The sequence below is a fragment of the Procambarus clarkii genome, chromosome 9 (assembly GCF_040958095.1).
Source record: "Procambarus clarkii isolate CNS0578487 chromosome 9, FALCON_Pclarkii_2.0, whole genome shotgun sequence".
Taxonomy (NCBI): domain Eukaryota; kingdom Metazoa; phylum Arthropoda; class Malacostraca; order Decapoda; family Cambaridae; genus Procambarus; species Procambarus clarkii.
In genome coordinates this window covers 46,677,739-46,700,037 of record NC_091158.1, presented here as the reverse complement: position 1 = coordinate 46,700,037, position 22,299 = coordinate 46,677,739, and the positions used below count along the sequence as shown (strand labels likewise).

Sequence of the window (22,299 nt, the reverse complement as noted above, 5' to 3'; positions counted from 1 at the left end):
TCCTAGTGCATTCCATTTACTATCTACTCTGACACTGAAAAAGTTTTTTCTAATGTCTCTGCGGCTGATTTGGGTACTCAGCTTCCACCTGTGTCCCCATGTGCGTGTGCCACCCGTGTTAAATAATCCATCCTTGTCCACCCCTGTCAATTCCCCTGAGAATTTTGTATGTGGTGATCATGTCTCCACTAGCTCTTCTGTCTTCCAACGACGTGAGATGCAGGTCACGTAGTCTGTCCTCATTACTCATGCCTCTTAGTTCTAGGACTTGTCTAGTGGCATACCTCTGAACTTTTTCCAGCTTCGTCTTGTGCTTGACTAGAAACGGGTTCCATGCTGGGGCTGCATACTCCAGGATTGGCCTTACATATGTGGTATACAAGGATCTGAAGGATTCCTTACTCAGGTTTCTGAAAGCAGTTGTGATGTTAGCCAGCCTCGCATAGGCCGCTGATGTTATTCTTTTGATGTGGGCTTCAGGAGACAGGTTTGGCGTGATATCAACTCCCCAGATCTTTCTCTCTGTCCGTTTCGTGAAGGACTTCATCTCCCATTCGGTATCCAGTGACTGGCCTCCTAGTTCCTCCTCCTAGTTTCATTACCTTACATTTACTTGGGTTGAACTTTAGTAGCCATTTGTCGGACCATTCCTTCAGTTTGTCTAGGTCATCTTGTAGCCTCATACTATACTACTCTGTCCTGATCCTCCTCATAATTTTTGCATCATCAGCAAACATCGAGAGGAACGAGTCAATTCCTTCTGGGAGATCATTTACGTATATCAGAAACCGTATAGTTCCAGGGACTGATCACTGTGGGGCTCCACTGGTGACTCCCCGCAATTCCGAGACCTCACCCCTCACGGTAACTCGCTGTCTCCTGTTGCTTAGGTACTCTCTTATCCAGTGGAGTACCTTTCCTTTCACTCCTCCCTGCATCTCCAGTTTGTGCCCTAGTCTCTTATGTGGTACTGTGTCAAAAGTTTTCTGGCAGTCCAGAAATATGCAGTCTGCCCAGCCCTCTCTCTCTCTCTTGCCTGATTTTTTTTGTCTGGTCATAGAACTCAATCCAGTTAAGCATGATTTACAATCTCTGAAACAAAGCTGATGTTGTGTTTCATGTTCTTTTGCTCCAGATGTTCCACTTGCTTTTTTCGCACAATCTTTTCTATCATCTTGCATGGAATGCAAGTTATGGACACTGGCTTGTAGTTCAGTGCCTCCTGCCTATCACCCTTCTTGTATATTGGGACTACGTTGGCCGTCTTCCAAATTTTTGGCAGTTCACCTGTTACCAGTGACTTCTTGTACACCATGGAGAGTGGTAGGCACAGAGCATCTGCTCCTTCCTTTAGAATCCATGGTGAGATTCCATCCGGGCCTATAGCCTTTGTCACATCCAAATCTAGCAGATGCTTCCTCATCTCCCCACTGGTAATCACAAACTCCTCTAGTGGTGTCTGGGTTGATGTTCCTTCCCTTATCTCGGGGACTTCTCCTTGCTCTGAGGTGAAGACTTCCTGGAATTTCTTATTGAGTTCCTCGCACACTTCCTTGTCCTTTTTAGTGAATCTTTCTGCCCCTATCCTCAGTTTCATCACCTGTTCCTTCACTGTTGTTTTCCTCCTGATGTGGCTATGCAGCAATTTGGGTTGAGTCTTTGCCTTGCTCGCTGTGTCATTTTCATATTGCCTCTCCTGCCTCTCTTCTCACCCTGACGTATTCATTGCTGGCGCTCTGGTATCTTTTTCTGCTCTCTAGTGTTCTGTTGTTTTTATAGTTTCTTCACGCCCTTTTACTTTATTAACTGCTTTGCTAGCTTGCAACTCTGATTAAACCATGGGCTTTTCATCTCTATTTCATTTTTTTCCTTTTGGACTGGGACGAACTTGTCTGCTGCCGCCTTACACTTCTGTGTAATTTAGTCCATCATGTCTTGAACCGTTTTTCCTCTGAGCTCTGTTTTCCAAGCTATTTCAGTTAGGAATTTTCTCATCTCATAGTTTCTCTTCCGGAATGCCGGCCTCTTGTTTTCTGGTCCCTTCCTTGAGTACATTAACCCTTCTTCGACCAAATATTCAAACAACAGTACACTGTGATCACTCATACCCCCGGGGGCTTCCAGACCGATTTCCCTTATGTCTGAATCGTTCAGAGTGAATACTAGGTCTAGTCTTGCTGGTTCATCATTGCCTCTCATTCTCGTTGGACCCTTGACATGCTGACTTAAAAAGTTTCTAGTCGTCACCTCTAGCAGTTTCGCTCCCCATGTTTCCTCACCTCCATGTGGTTCTCTGTTTTCCCAGTGTATGCTTCCATGATTAAAGTCCCCCATGCTGAGCAGATGGGATCGATTTCTACAGGCAGCAGCGGCTGCTCTCTCAATGATAATGTTAACTGCCATGTTGTTTCTGTCATACTCTTGCCTGGGTCTTCTTTCATTTTGTGGTGGGTTATATATCAATGCTACTACTACTCTTCGTGCTCCCATCGTCATGGTACCTGTTATGAAGTCTCAGAACGCTTCGCAGCCCGGAATAACCATCTCCTCGAAACTCCATTCCTTTCTCATCAGTAGAGCCACTCTGCCTTCTCCCCTTCCTTCCCTCTCTTTCCTTATTACAGTGTAGTCCTGGGGGAAACACCGCATTCGTTATGATTCCTGAGAGTTTTGTTTCTGTAAGTCCAATTACATCTGGGTTTACTTCTTGCCTTGTTTTTAATCCCATCTATGTTCGAGTACATAACCTGACTCTTCTGTCCATTCTCAGTTTCTGTTGATTCCACTGGAGTTAAGGGGTAAGGGATGCCTGGGATGGGTGAACCTAGGAAGGAGAGCCTGGGGGGTCTGGGGTGTGAGGGGGGCTGGGAGGATCTGGAACAGGGGGGGCTAGGGGGTCTGACGTGATGATGCTGAGGGGATCCGGGGTTGCGGGGTTAGTTGGGGCAAGGGATGGGGGAGCTGGAGGGGCATGTGGTGGTGTGGTGGAAGGTCACGGGTTGGAGTATGCAGGGTAGACTGGGGTGAGTTAACAGGGTGGTCAGGGGTTGGGGAGGGGAGGGTGCCTGGGGAGGGGGGCCATGAGGGAGGGGGGCCATGAGGGAGGGAGGAGAGGTTGGGGTGGGGTTAATGGGAAGGGCACAGGCTGGAGAAACAGGGAACGGCATGGGGTGCAGGAACAGTGAGGGTCTGGGGTAGGGGTTGGGGATGAAAAAGGGCATGGGGGGACCGGGGTCAGGGAACATGTGGGCATGATCTGAAGGGGGACTTTACTGTCTGGGGAGGTGCAAGTAATTGGTGTGAGATGGTTGAGGGGTTGGTTGGTGGGAGGCTTCTGTTACAATTCTCCCTATGGGTACAGGCCTACTGGTGGGGGGATTCCCACTCCCCTCTGAGGTTCCTCGAGACACTGAGCTGAGACCTGTGGCTCCCATATCCCCACTCCTTTCTCTGCGTCTCCTCCTTGCTTCTGCAGCCTTCCTTCTCTCCTCCCTTGTCATGTCCCTTTGCAGAAAGACGTCCTCGTATCCCCCTAACCTCACAAGTCTGCTCTTCCTGGATAGGATTATCTCCTTTGTTGCTTCGTTCATGAGCGCTACCTTTATCAATCGTTTCCTTTCCTTCTTGTAGATGCCCAGCCTGAAAACCTTCTCTGTGTTGCTATTTGCCTCCTCCATATCCAGTCCCTCCAAGATCTTTTTTTTTTGAGATATATACAAGAGTTGTTACATTCTTGTACAGCCACTAGTACGCGTAGCGTTTCGGGCAGGTCCCTGGAATACGATCCCCTGCCGCGAAGAATCGTTTTTTCATCCAAGTACACATTTTACTGTTGCGTTAAACAGAGGCTACAGTTAAGGAATTGCGCCCAGTAAATCCTCCCCAGCCAGGATACGAACCCATGACATAGCGCTCGCGGAACGCCAGGCGAGTGTCTTACCACTACACCACGGATCTCTGTCATGGTTGCTCGGTCCCTCCTCCTCCACTCCTCCCGATTGGATCCCTCTGGTTCCTGTACTCCTACAACTATAATTGTTCGTTTCCTTTCCAGCATTTGCTCAGTGCATTTTGCAGCTTCCTGTGAGGTAGCTGCTTTCATAGCTGTTGCCCATAGTAGTCCCCATACCCATCCTATGGGCAGTTCATGGGCCCAGACCTATCCTACAAGTGGTATGGGCCCCTTACCCACCAAACAGGTAGTAGTGGACCCTATACCCATCCTACAGTAGGTAGCAGACACAGTACCATCCTGTTTGCAGTAGTTTACCCCATAAACATTCCAACGTAACATCGTTTTCTGTTCACGATTCTACAATACTTTCTTTAAAGATTTTTAAAGCACAAACTAGTGTAAATAATAATGATTGTTGAAGCACTTATATTTTATGTAATAAATTATAGTGCTTATTATAATTTACTAAGAACAACTAATATTTCTCAAAACAAAACTATGAGCCTTCAATTGGATGTAGCTGATCAGTAATATTCTAAGAGCATGGACAATAGTAGGTCAATTTCACAACCCATGTGGGACCTGAAAACTACAATTTTCATTATAATTGAACCAATCACGACTATTCTGCTGTCTACGACGATGGACGGGTACTGTGAGACGTAAATTGGTACGTGAGGAAGAGTTTGGGCCTTGGTAAAAATATAACTGGGAATATACCACATATGTACTAATTCATAAGGAAAATATTGACTATTAGCAATAAGTCATATATGTGCTGTCTTGTGCGAGAGCGGGTTGTATAGTGGTGTGGTGAACCTTGTGGTCATGTATGGTGGTGTGGTAAACCTTGTGGTCATGTACGTTGGTGTGGTGAACCTTGTGGTCATGTATGGTGGTGTGGTGAACCTTGTGGTCATGTATGGTGGTGTGGTGAACCTTGTGGTCATGTATGGTGGCGTGGTGAACCTTGTGGTCATGAATGGGGGTGTGGTGAACCTTGTGGTCATGTATGGTGGTGTGGTGAACCTTGTGGTCATGTATGCTGGCGTGGTGAACCTTGTGGTCATGTATGGTGGTGTGGTGAACCTTGTGGTCATGTATGCTGGTGTGGTGAACCTTGTGGTCATGTATGCTGGTGTGGTGAACCTTGTGGCCATGTATGGTGGTGTGGTGAACCTTGTGGTCATGTATGGTGGTGTGGTGAACCTTGTGGTCATGTAAGCTGGTGTGGTGAACCTTGTGATCATGTATGGTGGTGTGGTGAGCCTTGTGGTCATGTATGGTGGTGTGGTGAACCTTGTGGTCATGTATGGTGGTGTGGTGAACCTTGTGGTCATGTATGCTGGTGTGGTGAACCTTGTGGTCATGTATGGTGGTGTGGTGAACCTTGTGGTCATGTATGCTGGTGTGGTGAACCTTGTGGTCATGTATGGTGGTGTGGTGAACCTTGTGGTCATGTATGGTGGTGTGGTGAACCTTGTGGTCATGTATGGTGGTGTGGTGAACCTTGTGGTCATGTATGGTGGCGTGGTGAACCTTGTGGTCATGTATGGTGGCGTGGTGAACCTTGTGGTCATGTATGGTGGTGTGGTGAACCTTGTGGTCATGTATGGTGGTGTGGTGAACCTTGTGGTCATGTATGGTGGTGTGGTGAACCTTGTGGTCCTGGTTGCTGGAGCGTTGATCTTTGTGGTAGTTTACACTGGTGTGGTGGTTGTAGTTGTTACAACGCCAAAGTAGGGTTAGACATGTGGTTAATAATTGTGTGAAATGTCGGAAGTGCAACATCACTTACAGAGAACAGCAGTAGTCTGTAATATATGAAAAACCCTGGACACTATTGTGGCGGAGACTATATATCTGTGGCCGACGTCTACAAATGAGTGTAGGAACACCTTTGTCCCCTTTGGCTGACGTTAAAGACATTACCTATGGACTGGCACATGGAAATTCTAAGCAGAATGGTCACATATTGAATATGTACTTTCACTTGAAAAACTATTAATCTTATGTTGAACTTTTATAATAATTTGTGTAAGAAATAACAACAAATAAGATTATCACAGACCTTTTGTTAGACGACAATAACTGGATGATGTCTGATGTACCACTAGCGCTAAACTGGCTGTTACACCAAGAGCTATTTGCTGCTTGTTTTACCAAAACCTTATGGCTCACTGGTTTACCAAAAGCGGTAGGCCGGAGAGTTGCTAAGGATAGTTTGTTTCTAATTACTTATCACAGCACACCAGGCCACACTCTCAATGTAACCAACTGTCACACTCAGGACAAGGCTTTGTGGTCACACTGTGGTCAGTACCTTCAGGACACCAGGTACAGTCTTCACAACAGATAAAATCAATGAATGCTGGTAAAACCCAAAGCAAGACACTTCACTACACACGAGAACTGTTAACAGTACACTACTCACAACTACGCAGTATCCATATCGAGGCGGACGGAACGTTGAGCGACAAAAAGCGATACCAGTGACAAAAATGTGACTTCCCTTTCTAGATTATCTTCCTCACTAATGGCACAGCTGTGTGGTCTGTGCTCTCTGCTATGTTACTGGTGATATCTATCACACACTACTAGGCCAGTTGTGTGTGCTCTGTGCTCCTTCTATGTTACTGGTGATATCTATCACACACTACTGGGTCAGCTGTGGAGATATCTGTCACGCACTACTGGGCCAGCTGTGGTGATATCTATCACACACTACTGGGCCAGCTGTGGTGATATCTATCACACACTACTGGGCCAGCTGTGGAGATATCTATCACACACCACTGGGCCAGGTGTGGAGATATCTGTCACACACCACTGGGCCAGGTGTGGAGATATGTCACACACTACTGGGCCAGCTGTGGTGATATCTATCATACACTACTGGGCCAGGTGTGGAGATATCTATCACACACCACTGGGCCAGGTGTGGAGATATCTGTCACACGCTACTGGGCCAGCTGTGTGTACCTTACCTTACCTTGAGGTTACCTTGAGGTGCTTCCGGGGCTTAGCGTCCCCGCGGCCCGGTCGTCGACCAGGTCTCCTGGTTGCCGGACTGATCAACCAGGCTGTTGGACGCGGCTGCTCGCCGCCTGACGTATGAGTCACAGCCTGGTTGATCAGGTATCCTTTGGAGGTGCTTATCCAGTTCTCTCTTGAACACTGTGAGGGGTCGGCCAGTTATGCCCCTTGTGTGTGAGAGAGTGTCTCCCGAGATTCTCCCACAGCTGACTTGAATGGTTCATTGCTGTGCACAGTGCACCGATCTTGTGCACAAGGTCCTATTTCTGTTAACCCTGGATAGTGACCTGGCATGTTGGGTATCTCCAGAATGCCCACTTAATCAGGAACACTTTCATAATATGGAGGCCGCCGTATGTCCAGGCAGGAAGTAGATACAGGGAGTTAAGCATACTTGCCACCGAAGGGTCAGTGAGTAGACTGGTGGTGGAGCGTGGGAGAGGGGAGACGCTAGCAGCGTCTGACCTCTGGGGTCAACCGGCGCGATGGACAATAACAGGTATGACGTGGTCGTGACGTGTTCATGACGTCACTCCTGCTACTGCTCATCGAACGAGCTAATATGATTGGTTCCCGCCCATTTGCTGCAATGCCATTGGTCAAATTGTAATCCCCTTGTGTGTGCCACAAGACGCCCTGAGCTTCAGGCATTCTTGTGAGGGATCTCTAGCAAAGTGGACGTGTTCTGTTCTACCGGCCAATAGACTGAACACCGTCTATTCCTCACCGTCAAGTTAATTCAGCGCCTGAAGATTATACGACACACCCGCCCAGAATCACGGGTTGTGAATATAGTATTCAGAAGCCTAAAGTGACAAATCTCGAGAGCGAAACAGACTGTTATAAGGTAACCCCTGGTGACAAAGATCGTTGTGAGTGACTTAGAGTGAACTAAGGCAGTGCCGCCGCCTAAGTAACCTGTGTGTGACTTTACCACAGCCGCCGCCAGCCGCCACTCGTCCCGAGCGTGCACCTCAGTACCCAGTACCCTAGTACCTCTGTACTTCTGTGCCTCGAGGCGCCCGCCGCCGCCCTCACACTACTACGTGACGTCACCACCTTGCTCATCGCCAGTGCCAGTGGGTGCGCGTGTGTCTGTCTGTTAAGCATACAGCCCGCCCTACTGCAAGTACCCTCCGTGTCTACGAGCGAAACCAGCTGTCAGGCCACCTACGAGTGCTTGTATAAATGCGCCTGAGTGAGTGAGTGAGTGAGTAAGGAAAAGATACCTATCTGTAATTACAAGATCTTGTCATTGTTTTATTGTGTCTGTGTTGATCTGAGGGATCAACCACAGTTCTCACCTCCTCATACCTGTCACAGGTCATAGGTGAATCGACGGTGAATGCGTGTTTATCTGTGTGGTATCACGGCATTTCACTCGTCTGTGAATGTGAGCTTCACATACATCACACATTTAGTTATTGTGTGATAATATTATTGTGCATGTTATTGCCTGTCCCATTGACAGTGTAGTTGTTGATTTACTGCATATCATCATTACCCGAGTATCCGGTTGGAACTCTTGTGATCCCTTTGCATACCGGCAGTTAAGTTGCCGTGTTAAGTGAATTGGCTGTCAACTGTGTTAAGTTAGGTGTTTCTCCACGAGTGGATACGAGTCGTTTAGCCAGACGTCAAGAGTCTCGCTAATATAACCATAGCTTTGCTGACGCCAATCTAAAGTAAATCAAGCACTCTGTGTATTAGTGGTTAAGTTAGTAAATAAACTACTGTTAAGCTGCATGCGGTGTTTCCGTTGAACCACTTCTGAATACTGCCAACAATACTGAAGCCCTCAGCTCTAAGTGTCTTCAACACCGAGTTGTCTATAAGTCACAAACTATAAATGTGATGAGGACCCTAGGAGTCCCATAAAGTGTTAAATCATTGAGGAGATTCCAACGATCAACGTGGAGCAGGACCAGGTGAGACTAGTCTGAGAAGAGACCCTCAAGGACTAACTCGACCTTGCTCCCAGGCCCTGTACGGTTCCTCTCGTATTTTCTATTCTGCAAATTCCGACAGCTTCGTGAAGCGTCTGCCACATGTACATTGGCGACGTACGCATTGCAGTCGTGAAAGCAAAAATTAAACACCCCACACTGTGGTGATATCTGTCACACACTACTGGGCCAGCTGTGGTGATATCTGTCACACACTACTGGGCCAGCTGTGGTGATATCTGTCACACACTACTGGGCCAGCTGTGGTGATATCTATCACACATCACTGGGCCAGCTGTGGAGATATCTATCACACACTACTGGGCCAGGTGTGGAGATATCTATCACACACTACTGGGCCAGGTGTGGAGATATCTATCACACACTACTGGGCCAGGTGTGGAGATATCTATCACACACCACTGGGCCAGGTGTGGAGATATCTATCACACACTACTGGGCCAGGTGTGGAGATATCTATCACACACTACTGGGCCAGGTGTGGAGATATCTATCACACACAACTGGGCCAGCTGTGGAGATATCTATCACACACTACTGGGCCAGCTGTGTGTACTATGTGCTCCCTCTATGTTACTGGTGATATCTATCACACACCACTGGGCCAGCTGTGGTGATATCTATCACACACCACTGGGCCAGCTGTGGTGATATCTATCACACACTACTGGGCCAGCTGTGGAGATATCTATCACACACTACTGGGCCAGCTGTGGACATATCTATCACACACTACTGGGCCAGCTGTGTGTGCTCTGTGCTCCTTCTATGTTACTGGTGATATCTATCACACACTACTGGGCCAGCTGTGTGAACTCTGTGCTCCCTCTATGTTACTGGTGATATCTATCACACACTACTGGGCCAGCTGTGGAGATATCTATCACACACTACTGGGCCAGCTGTGGAGATATCTATCACACACTACTGGGCCAGCTGTGGAGATATCTATCACACACTACTGGGCCAGCTGTGTGTGCTCTGTGCTCCCTCTATGTTACTGGTGATATCTGTCACACACTACTGGGCAAGCTGTGTGTACTCTGTGCTCCCTCTATGTTACTGGTGATATCTATCACACACTACTGGGCCAGCTGTGGAGATATCTATCACACACTACTGGGCCAGCTGTGGAGATATCTATCACACACTACTGGGCCAGCTGTGGAGATATCTATCACACACTACTAGGCCAGCTGTGTGCACTCTGTGCTCCCTCTATGTTACTGGTGATATCTGTCACACACTACTGGGCCACCTGTTTGTACTCTGTGCTCCCTCTATGTTACTGGTGATATCTATCACACACCACTGGGCCAGCTGTGGTGATATCTATCACACACTATTGGGCCAGCTGTGGAAATATCTATCACACACTACTGGGCCAGCTGTGGAAATATCTATCACACACTATTGGGCCAGCTGTGGAAATATCTATCACACACTACTGGGCCAGCTGTGGAGATATCTATCACACACCACTGGGCCAGCTGTGTGTACTCTGTGCTCCCTCTATGTTAGTGCAACCCGCTCTCGCAATAACATAGTATCATTGTGGCCAAAGGCTCATAGTTCTTAAGCTACTAATGTTCATAGTTTATCTGTTGTAGATTTCCAGTTATTTCCCTATCACCAGGCACCAACCCTTCCTCACGCACCATAGTCTGTCCCATAGTACCCGTCACATTACTGTAGAGAGCATAAGCGTCCGTTTGCTCCTATTTTAAATGATAATTGTATTTTTTCAGTGAAATTTCTGATGTGAAATTTACGTGCTATTTTCCATGTTATTCAAGTATCATGGATACGCTACATCCAATTGAAGTAAATTATAATAAGCACTATAAATTATTACATGTAATTGTGGGGTTCTGAGAAATAATTTTTATATATAATAGTATGTGCTTTGAAAATCTAGAGAGAGTGAATTGCAGGAACGTCATCAGAAAACGATGTTAAGTTGAAATGTCTGTGAGGGGTACACTACTGAAAACCAGAAAGATCTAGGGGTCCACAACATATCACACGATGTTTATGGAGTCCATTACCACCTAAAAGGATAGGTATGGGTTCCACTACCACCTGTAGGTTGGGTATGGGTCCACTACCAACAATAGGATAGGTATGGGGTCCATTACCGCCCCACGATTGGTATGGGGTGCATTACTGCCCACGACATAGGCATGATGTCCACTACCGCCAACAGGAAGGCTATGGGGTCCACTTCCATCCACAGGATGGGTATGAGGTTCACTGCCCCCAAACGATGGGTATGGAGTCCACTACCGCTCAGAGGATGAGTGTTTGGGTTCGCTTCCTCCTTCAGAATGAGTATGGAGTCCGCTATCATCCACATGATGAGCATGGCGGCCACTACCACCCACAGGATGGGTATGTGGCCCAGTACCGGCCACAGGATAAGTATAGGGTTCACTACCACCTGTAGGTTGTGTATGGGGTCCACTGCCACCCAAAGGATGAGTATGGGATCCACTATCACCCACTGGATAGGTATGGGGTCCATTACCATCCACAGGATGAGTAAGGGGGTCCACAACCACGTATAGGATGGGTATGGGGTCCACTACACCCACAGGATGGGTATGAGGTCACTGCTGCCCAGAAAATGGGTGTATGGTCCACTTCTGCCCACAGGATAGGTATGGGGTCCACTGCTCCCAACAGGATGAGTATAGGGTCGACTACCATCCAAAAAATGGATGTATGGTCCACTACAGCCTACAGGATTGGTATGGTTCTGGTACCGTCAATGGAATGGGACCTAAGGTGTCTACTACCACCTGTAGATGGTTATGGGGGTCCACTACTGCTTACATTATCAAGTACTGCCCAGTCAAGTACTGTCGGAAATCCGACACAAATGTTAACATATTATAGTTACCCATTAAGATATTATAGATAAGGGAAGATTCCGTGACGTCATCACATGACGTATATTCACAACACGAATATATAAAACTCTAATTATTCCTTTAAACAGAGTCTAGTGTTTAAACTTAATAAAATAGTATTCACTAGGACTGAATAATTATACCTTAATAAAATAGTATTCACTAGGACTGAATAATTATACCATACACCAGAAAATATAGCTTTCCTCCCTAGTCCTTAAGACAGAACGAACCAGCAGAGTATTGGAACAAAACATTGTTGGAACGCCACCTCAAGGGAGGAGGCAGGCAAGCCATTGTCTCAGAGAGAGAGAGAAACAGAGAGGGCTCCCTCACGACATGCACAACTCATCAAAGACTCCCAAAATATAAGTTAACCAACCAAGAAACTGCCACTGTGACCCCTAAAGCAATTAAGTTCCCGACTGTCTTATATTCTTTTATTGGTAGTGATCACTATTACATATTGGATAGTGTTACGGTGCCCTCTCCTATTTCTTTCGTTTGCCGGCTTAACCACTGCACTGCGCAAAGCGCCTTTAGGCGCTCAGAGAGTTGTGCTCTTTGTTTTTTAATTTGGCTATATTTTAATGTTTTTTAATGTTTTCATTACTATTTATGTTTTGAAATGGAAATAGTTGACTTTGGAAACATTTTGACATTAAATTTACCTGAACATTTGTAAAAATAACAAAAATATGTCCTTGTCAATTGCACCAAGACGTTTTTGCCGAAAATAGGTGAGCAGTGCAAGGGTTAAAGAGTCATATCAGCTCTCCCTACTGATTCTCTGAGGTTCAGGGAGTCTAATGATATATGTGGCGACCAAACCGGCTGCCATTTAATGGAAGGAGGTTATATTATAAGTTGTAAATAAAGGAAAATTGGCGCCCTGTTATAAAATGAAACAGTATCCCCTACGGCAGATATGACCTTTTGGAAGGGACACAAGCCGATCGCGGATTGGCCGACGTAGGTCGCGGGCGACAAATCAGGGCCCGCCATGACGTCACCGAGTGCCCCGGGCGGCGCCAACGTCAGAGTTGTACTGACCGTGGAAGCGACAGGACGCGCCTCGGTCTGCTCTCAGGGATTGGAGGCTCTGCAAGCCTTGTTCAGTGGATTGAGCTGGCTGTCGCAGCCATCATAGTTATTGGAGACCCTGCGCTTCTGGGAAGCCAAAGAGGAACCAAGTTCAGTGAGCAGAGAAGTGCCAAACTTGGAAAATAGTCGGCGACGACGCTGGGCGGCGCCGCTGGCTGGACGTTGAGGTCTGGAAGGTGGGCGAGCAAGCCTAGCTGTGACTGGGGTCACATCCACTGAGAATCTTGGAAGGACGACACCGTGCCTAGGACAAGGAGCGACGCCCTGTGGGAGAGGCGAGTGTGGGGAAAAATAGTGATTAGCTCAGCGCCCATCGATGAACCAGGATTGGGGCAGCTGAATCTCAGGGATTGGAACGGCGACGACGCGAAGGCTTCACGACACCTGAGGGCCTGTGGAACGTCCTGGATCGTCGAGGATCGACCCAAGGAAGCGTGGGAACCTCACACCATCGAGGGACAGGCGTCGTGAGCCAGGAGTGTAAGGTAGATCATTTTTCCCTCCCATTACCCCTTGTATGAGTAGGCTAGTTAGGCCACAATATTTACTCGTGTATGTGGCAGCAAGACTTTATTACTTTAATAGTAGAATAGGCTGCAAAGCAGCTTGTGTCCAGGACTGTCAGAGAGGACAGTGTGTATGGATGGCAGGACAGTGAAGAAGAGGTGCCGACGTGGTGAAGAGGCCCTCCTGTGAGAGTGTGAGACTCCTGTCTTCCTGCCCAGTTGAAGGAGAGTTGGAGGTCGTGGAAGAAGAGGCTGACGATCTCCAGACTCATTATCCATATTCCATATTCATGTATTACTTGTGATTGTGTGTGTGTGTTCATGTAATTTGCGTCAGTAAATCCACACATTTTATTACTGTGTTTGAGTGTGCCTCCATTTGTGATATTTCTCTATGAGCATACATTTCTGGCTACCAACGATATATGATACACCCACTGAACTGCATTGCTGGGGTGCAGATATAATAACCCAGCTGGCGACCTTGCTAAGAGGAAGATAGAGAAGACAGGCGGGAAAGGAGTTCCTGCAACCTTTTTTTGTCTGGCAGGCAAGACTCAGGGAGGTTATGGTTATAGGTAAGCCTGAGTCTTCCTTCACTCCCCCACGGGTCTAGGCCGGAACTGTTAACAGCAGTTTCCCCGTGGTTGACTGAAGGGCTTCCAGGGTGAATCAGTGGCACCCCTTTGTGGTGGAAGCAAAGACCTGCGGAGGTGGGCATTGTTGGTCCTATCTTGTGTGACCAAGGAGACTCCGGTGAATCCAGGGAGTCGGAGGGGCTGAGTATTTGGGCCCTTTGAGCCCCTAGCAGCCGAGTGTTAGCAGAGCCCCGGACCGCCCACCCCCACGTGACAATAGGAAGCCAGATATTAGCATACGAACACCCAAACATAGTGAGTAGTGTTCCTCAGTAACACACAAATATTTCATGTGGTTCCACCTGCGCTGCCGTTGAGTGAGGACGTGTCGCTTGTCCGCTCCGGCAGTTTGTGGTCGTTGCCGTTTTCGCCGGCAGGGGGTGTGGGGGTGTTTACCCTCCCTGCTGTTCCTGGTGGTGGAGACGTGGCGTGTTTTGCGATGGGCGGCCCTATTCCCGCTGTCGTGCGGTTAAACTCCATCGGATTGGAGTTTACTGGCCGTGCTGGTTACCCGCTGGTGGACGTGGTGTTGAGTGACATGCTTCGTGTCCCGGTTGGGGACGTATATGGCATTGAGCTGGTAACTGCTCACCGTGTTGTTATCAAGTTTGTGGGTGAGGCGGTGTACCGTGCTTTCTTACGGAGGTACGAGGGACGTACTTTGCAGTTACAGGACGGCACCGGGTCTGTGACCATTTCAGACCGTAGTGGTGCTGTGACGAATGTCAGTGTTCATGGCACCCCCATGGAGTTTCCTGAGACTCTCCTCCGGCGATTCTTCCAGAGGTACGGCTCCGTCGTCAGTGTGCGGATGAACTCCCTGTCGTCTGGCACGTATTCGGGTGTGAAGACCAACATTCGGACCCTCGGGATGCGACTGAGGTCGGACATACCGTGCTCTGTCCGGCTGTTGAGGTACTACGTGCGTGTGTTTTATGCCCGGCAACCCCGTACTTGCTTCCGGTGTGGCTTGTTGGGGCATCAGGCTGCCGGGTGTACTGCTGATCCGGTCGCTCCTGTAAACTTGTTTCGTGAGAAGGATTTCCCGCCGCTCCCTCTGGAGGAGGACTCCGGGGGTGAGGAGGTGAGCGTCCCGTTCGCTGCTGCAGCTTCCCCGGCGGCGCCTGCCGTTCCTCCGGTTGTTGCCGTCCCTCCTCCGGTTCTTGAGGTACCGTCGGTTGGTCTGCCTGTTCCTGTCGCTGTCCCAGCTGCTCCCGTGGGCCTTCCTGGAGCTCCCTGTGTGACGTCGCTGTCTTCTCCCTCATATTCTGATGCTGCGCCTGGCCCTGTGTCCGTGACTCGGGTCCCGGATGTGCTTGGTGCTGGGGTGGCTGCGGAGCCTCCTGCTGTGTGTGGCCCGGTTCCCCCTGTGGTTGAGGCTGCTGCCGTCCTGGCGTCGGTTCCTTCGGCTCGTGGTTCCCGTGTTTCTGGGTCACTTACCGGCTCTGACGATATCCGGCCGGTGCCCAAACGTTCCCGGCGTTCGTCTTCTTCCTGGGCCGACGTTGGTGACTTCAGTGACTGTAGGGCTTCGGATGTTGACAGTGTGGATACGGATGCGTCGATGTCTCCGCGGTTCGTGGTGGCGGAGGTCCATGTGCCTGCCGGTGCTGGTGCCTGTGTCTCAGACGTGCCTTCGGTTCTTTCTCCGCCGGGGGACTCTCCACAGTGGGGGGTGGTGGCTTCCGCTGCCAGGGATGGTGTGGACTCTGGTGCTGGGCGTGGCCTGGTGGTGACGTTACGGAAGGATGCGCGCCGTCCGGGTTCCCTGCTGTCGTCTGGTGGTGTGCCCGGGGCTGCGGGTACCCCTGTGGTGCGGGTGCGTGTTGGGGCCCTGGGGGACGTGTTGCCGGCGTCTGTGATGCCACCGGGTCACTGGTCAAAGATTGCAGAGTTACTGCTGTCTGACGGACCGGAGTGCTTTCGTGGGGGGCAAGTTCCCTTCCTGTGGGGGCGAGTGGCGACTTCCCGCCTCATGAGTTCTACCATCTGGGTCCCCAGTTTGCGGGCGTTTGTTGCCCCGGTTCCGTATGTTTTGGCGTCCCCGGTGGATGGACGAGACCCTTGGCAATGGGTGCTCTGGGAGGCGTTTCATGTAAGGTTCAGGCGGGCCAAGTTCCCGGGCAAGTATGTGCTCTGATTTCTTGTGTATTTGCTCTGACATGCCGTGTGCCCTTCTGGCTGTTTGTTTGCCCTGTTCTATTATGTGCTTCTGCCTCTCCCTTTGTGGGTAGCTTTGCCGTGTGGCATATTAGTTTCTAGTGCTTGGCGTCACTCGTTTTGCGTTTTGGCTTAGCATTTTGCTTTTCCTGGCTTTGCGATTCACCCTTCACGAGTACGCCGGGGCGCATCCGATCCCACGATCGTCGTCACCCCTAACTCAACAACAACAACAACAATATTTCATGTCTCACCTGTACCTTATATGTTGATGGAGCCATTATTAATACCATTCCTTCGCCAGATAATTCGTGATCTGGAATAAGTAGGTGAGGTGGCCCATATAAAGTGTGATGTTTCTTGCTACCCTTGTTAGTCCACAGACGCTACAGTGCTAGGCCGCCATTACATGGCACTCTGAAGCACATGTGCCACACCCTAACAGAAGTTGGAGGCAACAACTATAACACTGCCTACCAGGCTATATCAACCACACAGCTGAGACATTCTAAATTGTATACTAATATAATTATAAGATAACAGTAATACTAACCAATGTAGTCTAATTACCACCTTATGGGATATAATTTATATAAAGTTAGAGGTAAATATTTACAACTTATATATATATATATATATATATATATATATATATATATATATATATATATATATATATATATATATATATATATATATATATATATATATATATACCCTTTGTGGTATAAGTTGTAAATATACCTTCAAACTATGTGCAGATAAATTCTGGCAAGCTGAATCAAAATATACAGTCCGTTTAAAATCATAATTCAATATTGAAGTCAACAAAATATATAATAAAAATAAATAAATGCCTGCTAAGATTTTTCCACATAAGTTTGGTCCTCAATGAACCAGATAAACCAGTGGTTCATCAAATCTAGGATGAACATAAACTAATTAGTCCAATATACACACATATATAAATTATAGCAGGAATACACTGCTGTACAATTTTCTAGCCTAATTAACTGAACCAAAACTAACATTGGACAGAACTTACAGTAGGCACTAATATTGTGCCAAGAACTGAACCTAAGAATATTTGTGCTATTTCATTACAAGAGGTTGATAAGAGGCTAATTTAACCCATAAAATATATATCATTTTAAGTGATTACATATAAACATTATATTAATATTGCACTATTCCATTTACTGCACATATTACCATTATTTACAGCCAACTCTTATACAACGGTAGAATAATAATAGACTGGAGTTGTACAGCAACCTAGTCTAAATTAATTGTGCTACCTGGTGTAAGGGAAGGATTTTACTCGTGTCTAGAGTTGAACCTATAGTACAGCCTAGCAAGTATATTTTATTGTGCAGTTTCTTATGACAACACAAGTAGTGTTGTACATATAATATTACTCTAACCCTAGGTATATTTAACTATAATCATTTCACCTTTGAGTGTTAATGTGTGTCTCTGTACCAACTAAGAGTGATATTGAGGAGCTAACGTGAGGTGAAACCAGCATAGACACAAGGTTACCACTCAAATCATGCCAGAATCTTATCTGCACATAGTTGGAGGGATAATTGTAGCTTATATCACTATGAGTAGATACAGGACAAACTACAAATTGTTTACCTTTTGCTAAATGAAAATTATACCACACATTGTGGTCTACTCTGCTAATTTTAACATTACTACAATTATCTACTGCATTAATATAATGTAAAGCCTTAGCTGAGTGGTTGATATGGCCTAATTAGGCTGGCTATGTTTCCTCCATCAGCTTAGGGTGTGGTACATGTGCCTCAGTGCCACATAATGGTGACTAGATCAGTGGCACTACTGTACAGCCAAGGTAGCAATAAACTTCACTGTTTGTGGGGCCAGCTCAGCATTTTCAGTTACTCCAAATCACTTATTGCCTGTAAAAAGTTAAGGCTGTAAGAACTGCTCATTAACATATAAATTACAGGTGTGACATGAAATATTTAGTGTGTGTGTAGTTGAATAAACACTGTGTTGGGTTTTTTGTCTGCTAATAACCAGCCCCCTATCCTATATTTATAGTGATCACTAATAATAAAATATATTAGCAAGTCGGATACTTAGCTCTTCTCTTTGCTGTAAGGGTCACAAAGCAGTTACTCGGTTGGTTGACACATAACTTGGGAGTCTATGACGAGTTGTGCTTGCTAATGGAGCCCTCACTGTTTTGTGAGGTCTGTTTACAAGTTCTGTGTGTACGTGACTAGTGCTCAGCTGTCGTCTGGCGTCCAGTAATGTTTGCTGGTTCTATTTATGTCTTAAGGAATAGGGAGTGAAGCTATATTCTGGTGTATTTAATTATATTCAGTCCTAGTGAATAATATTTTATTAAGTATAAACACCAGACTGAAGTTTTAAAAGAAATGAGATTTAATATATACGTTTTGTGTGATAACGTCTTGAAATCACCCATTCTTTAAATTCTTAAAGGGTAACTTACGTTAAAGTGTTTCGGATTTCCTACACTCTTTAACTATAATATCAGCTATTATAGGCCATTGAACGAGACAGATCAATAAATTCGAGGCTCTGTGTAAACAAACTCTAGCTAATCATGTTGAACTGGAGGGCTATCATATGGTTGCCAATAAAAAAAATTGACCAAGTAAGAAGCCAAATAGAAAAATATGTGGCTATTCTTACTGACACTACAATAATTGATGCAACACTAGAGGCTATCATACAAGATCAGGCAGGTTATGAAGATACCATTCAAATCAAGTTATAACACATTGTCAATGTAATAACTCATTACAAGGCAAGAACAAACATTACAACCACGGCTTCCCATAACCAGTCACAACCAGAAGTCAAACTACAATCAATTAGTTTATCAACTTTCTCTGGAACAGAGTACGGAAGTTGTTTAAGGTCGCAGGTGATTCGACCTTAAAAAAAACATAAGGGCCCTGGTGATGCGCTCACATAGATATCTTGAAATGATGTCTATGTGAGCACATGACATAGAACTGAGATCTTGAAATTGTACCATGATATAATCCAACAACAACTCGATAACAAATTTATCGAGGTTGTAACAAATGATGATCCTAAGGATGGACAGAACCTGCCGCACCACCCAGTACTGAAAAATTCTGCTACTACCACAATAAGGATAGTATTTAACTGCATTGCCAAGACTAAGCAAAATAGTGTTTCATTGAATGACTGCCTACAAACTGACCCTAACCTGAGAAAAAGGCTATACGACGTGCTGTTAAAGTTCCGTATCAGGACATATACATACACGGCCGACATCAATAAGGCATTCCTTAGGATAGGTCTCCAAGAAGAAGACTGTAACTACACCAAGTTCCTATGGATCAAGGATCCTAATGATCCTAACAGTGAATTAATCACCTACAGGCTTGCGCCAGTTTTGTTTGGTGCTACTTCTTCATTGTTTCTGATTCAAGCTACCTTAGATACACACTTGAAGAATTCTAATAGCCCACATAAAACTGAAATTAGCAACAACCTGTATGTGGAAAATTTCCAAAGAACAACTAGCAGTGAAAGTAAACTGCTGAGCATATAACACGAGACCAATCAAGAATTATTGGAAGCAAATATTACTCTCCAATCGTGGGTCTCCAACAATACCAAATTAAATCAATTGATCGAAACAGAATTTCCAGACAACAAGGTACCCCAGAAGACAAAGGTACTAGGCATTGAATGGGATACAACTGCAGATCAGTTAACAATCAAATCAGTGGAACCAGATACCACCAATGTAACAATGAGAAAAACTACCATCCCAAGTCAGCAAACCCTTCGACCCATTGGGACTATCAAATTAAAAAACAATTAAGCTACATGTGTTTTGCGATACCTCGGGAAAGGTCTATGTCACAGTATCTTACCTGGTATCAAATGGGTAAGCCAATTTGCTCACATCAAAGGCCAGAGTGGCACTGTTAAAGAAACGACCATTGCCTCAACTGGAGTTAACAGCCCTACTGTTAGGAGTAAGATTGGCTCATTATCTGATCAAGGCCTTAAGCAACATCCACTTTGAAGAAACAGTGGTATGGTCAGATAATAAGGCAGTGCTACAGTGGGTGAGAAACAATAACAGCAAAAACCCTTACTTGATTAACCGCATTAAGGAAATACGAGAGTGGTCGGCAGGGTACAAACTGAGATATGTACGCACCAAGGAGAATCCTGCTGACTATCTCTCTCGAGGCCTGATTTTACGGTAATTAACCAAAGCAGAGATGTGGTTCAATGGAACTCAGTGGCTAGTCAGCGACCAGTGGCCTGAACAAAAGCCACAAGTCCTTTGGACCAATGTCACTGCTCCCACTGAGAATTCAGAACCACCTCAGACTTTGGTAATTCGTCCTAATCGGTACTCTGAACTGAATAAACTAATAGGGGTCACCCAAGTGGTGTTTGATTTTCTTAAGAAAATAGAAATCATGCATCAATTCCCTAATACCTTAAGGTACTGGGTTAAAAGAGCTTAAACAGATACATTCGGAATGGAATTTGACAACGTCTCTAAGAAACTTGAGAATGAGCTGGGTCTCTGGATAGACACAAACAATTATAACCTAATAAAGTGGGGAGGACGCTTGCAACATATGGATATAGATCTGGAAGCAAAAAATCTAATATTACTTCCTTGTCTCTACATAATAAGCAAACTAATTGTGTTACATATACACAAACACGATACTCTGCATGGTGGGGTATTAGATACCTTCACAGACTTCAGACAACAGTACTGGCTACCCCAATGTTGGCTGACTGTAAAATCCATAATAAATCCTGTGTAATATGCCGGACGTATGATGCCAGTGTCCATATCTGAGACCTTCACTTCCAAAGGAACGAGTTGTACATATTCGTCCTTTTGAGACCACAGGAGTAGATTTCGCAGGAGCACTAACACTGACAGACACCAAGAACAAAATACTAGGGAAGGCATATATCTGCCTATTCACCTGTGCCACAGGAAGGGGAGTATATCTAGAAGTGACTACCGATATGAGTGCCAAGGCATTCTTACAGGCTTTCCGCAGGTTTGCTTCACGTAGATCCTGTCCTAAGTTAATGTTCTCAGAAAATGGGTCCAACTTAGTGGTAGGAGAAGCATGTCTGAGGGAAATCTGGAACCACCCAATGGTACGCACGGCCCTAAATCAACGGCAGTGCCACTGGAAATTCATACCTCCAAGAGCACCATGGCACGGAGGTTTCTATGAATGCATGGTTGGTACAGTGAAAAGTTCTTTTCGAAAAACCATACACCGCCAAAAAGTTGACATGAAGGAATTTCAAACCGTTGTCACAGAAATAGAAGCTTGAGTTAACAACTGACCACCTACCTACCTCTCTGATGATGTTTCACAACATGAACCGTTAAGTCCAGCTCATTTGATGTAGGGGGGAAACCTCTAAGACCTTTTGTGTCCCTTATGAATGAGGAACCAGAAGATCCTTCATATGTCCGAGAGAGTGACTTGGTTCAACGTTTTAAACATCTCTCACGAGTGATAAGTCGGTGGAATGAAGTATTGACCCGAGAATACCTTACTGCTCTGAGGGAGTATCACTACAGGGCAAACAACCCCTACAATAGAATTAACTTGAACCCTGGTGACATAGTTCTGGTGGACAGCGATGGGCCACCCTCAGAGTGGCCAATAGGCCAAATAGTCTCTGTTCATCCAGACCCTAAGGGCATCTTGAGAATAGTGAAAGTAAAATGCCAAGGCAACACTACTTTCAAAACATTAGAGAAATTAGTTCCTTTAGAACTGGCAGGAAAATAGACGCTCAACGACTTCCCTCACCCCACAGCGCCAGTACGAGACATATGTCAAGAAAGTACTGCTGCACGACAGTGCAAGCTCAAATTAATGCAACTCTATAATTCTGAGGGAGAGGAATAAAGTGATTGCAGTCCTTACTGAGACTTCGACCCGTATTTCGCCCCCTAGACATTATGTCAGAAAT

The 22,299-nt window shown here is 46.2% G+C and overlaps 1 protein-coding gene across 1 annotated transcript; it reads left to right on the top strand.

Moving 5' to 3' along the window:
* Window positions 1-7,476: 7,476 nt before the first annotated feature.
* On the top strand, window positions 7,477-19,867 carry LOC138362925 (uncharacterized). The gene is made up of 2 exons (XM_069321505.1): window positions 7,477-7,490; window positions 19,297-19,867. Exons 1-2 carry the CDS (start codon window positions 7,477-7,479, stop codon window positions 19,865-19,867), a joined length of 585 nt encoding a protein of 194 aa, XP_069177606.1.
* Window positions 19,868-22,299: the final 2,432 nt, after the last annotated feature.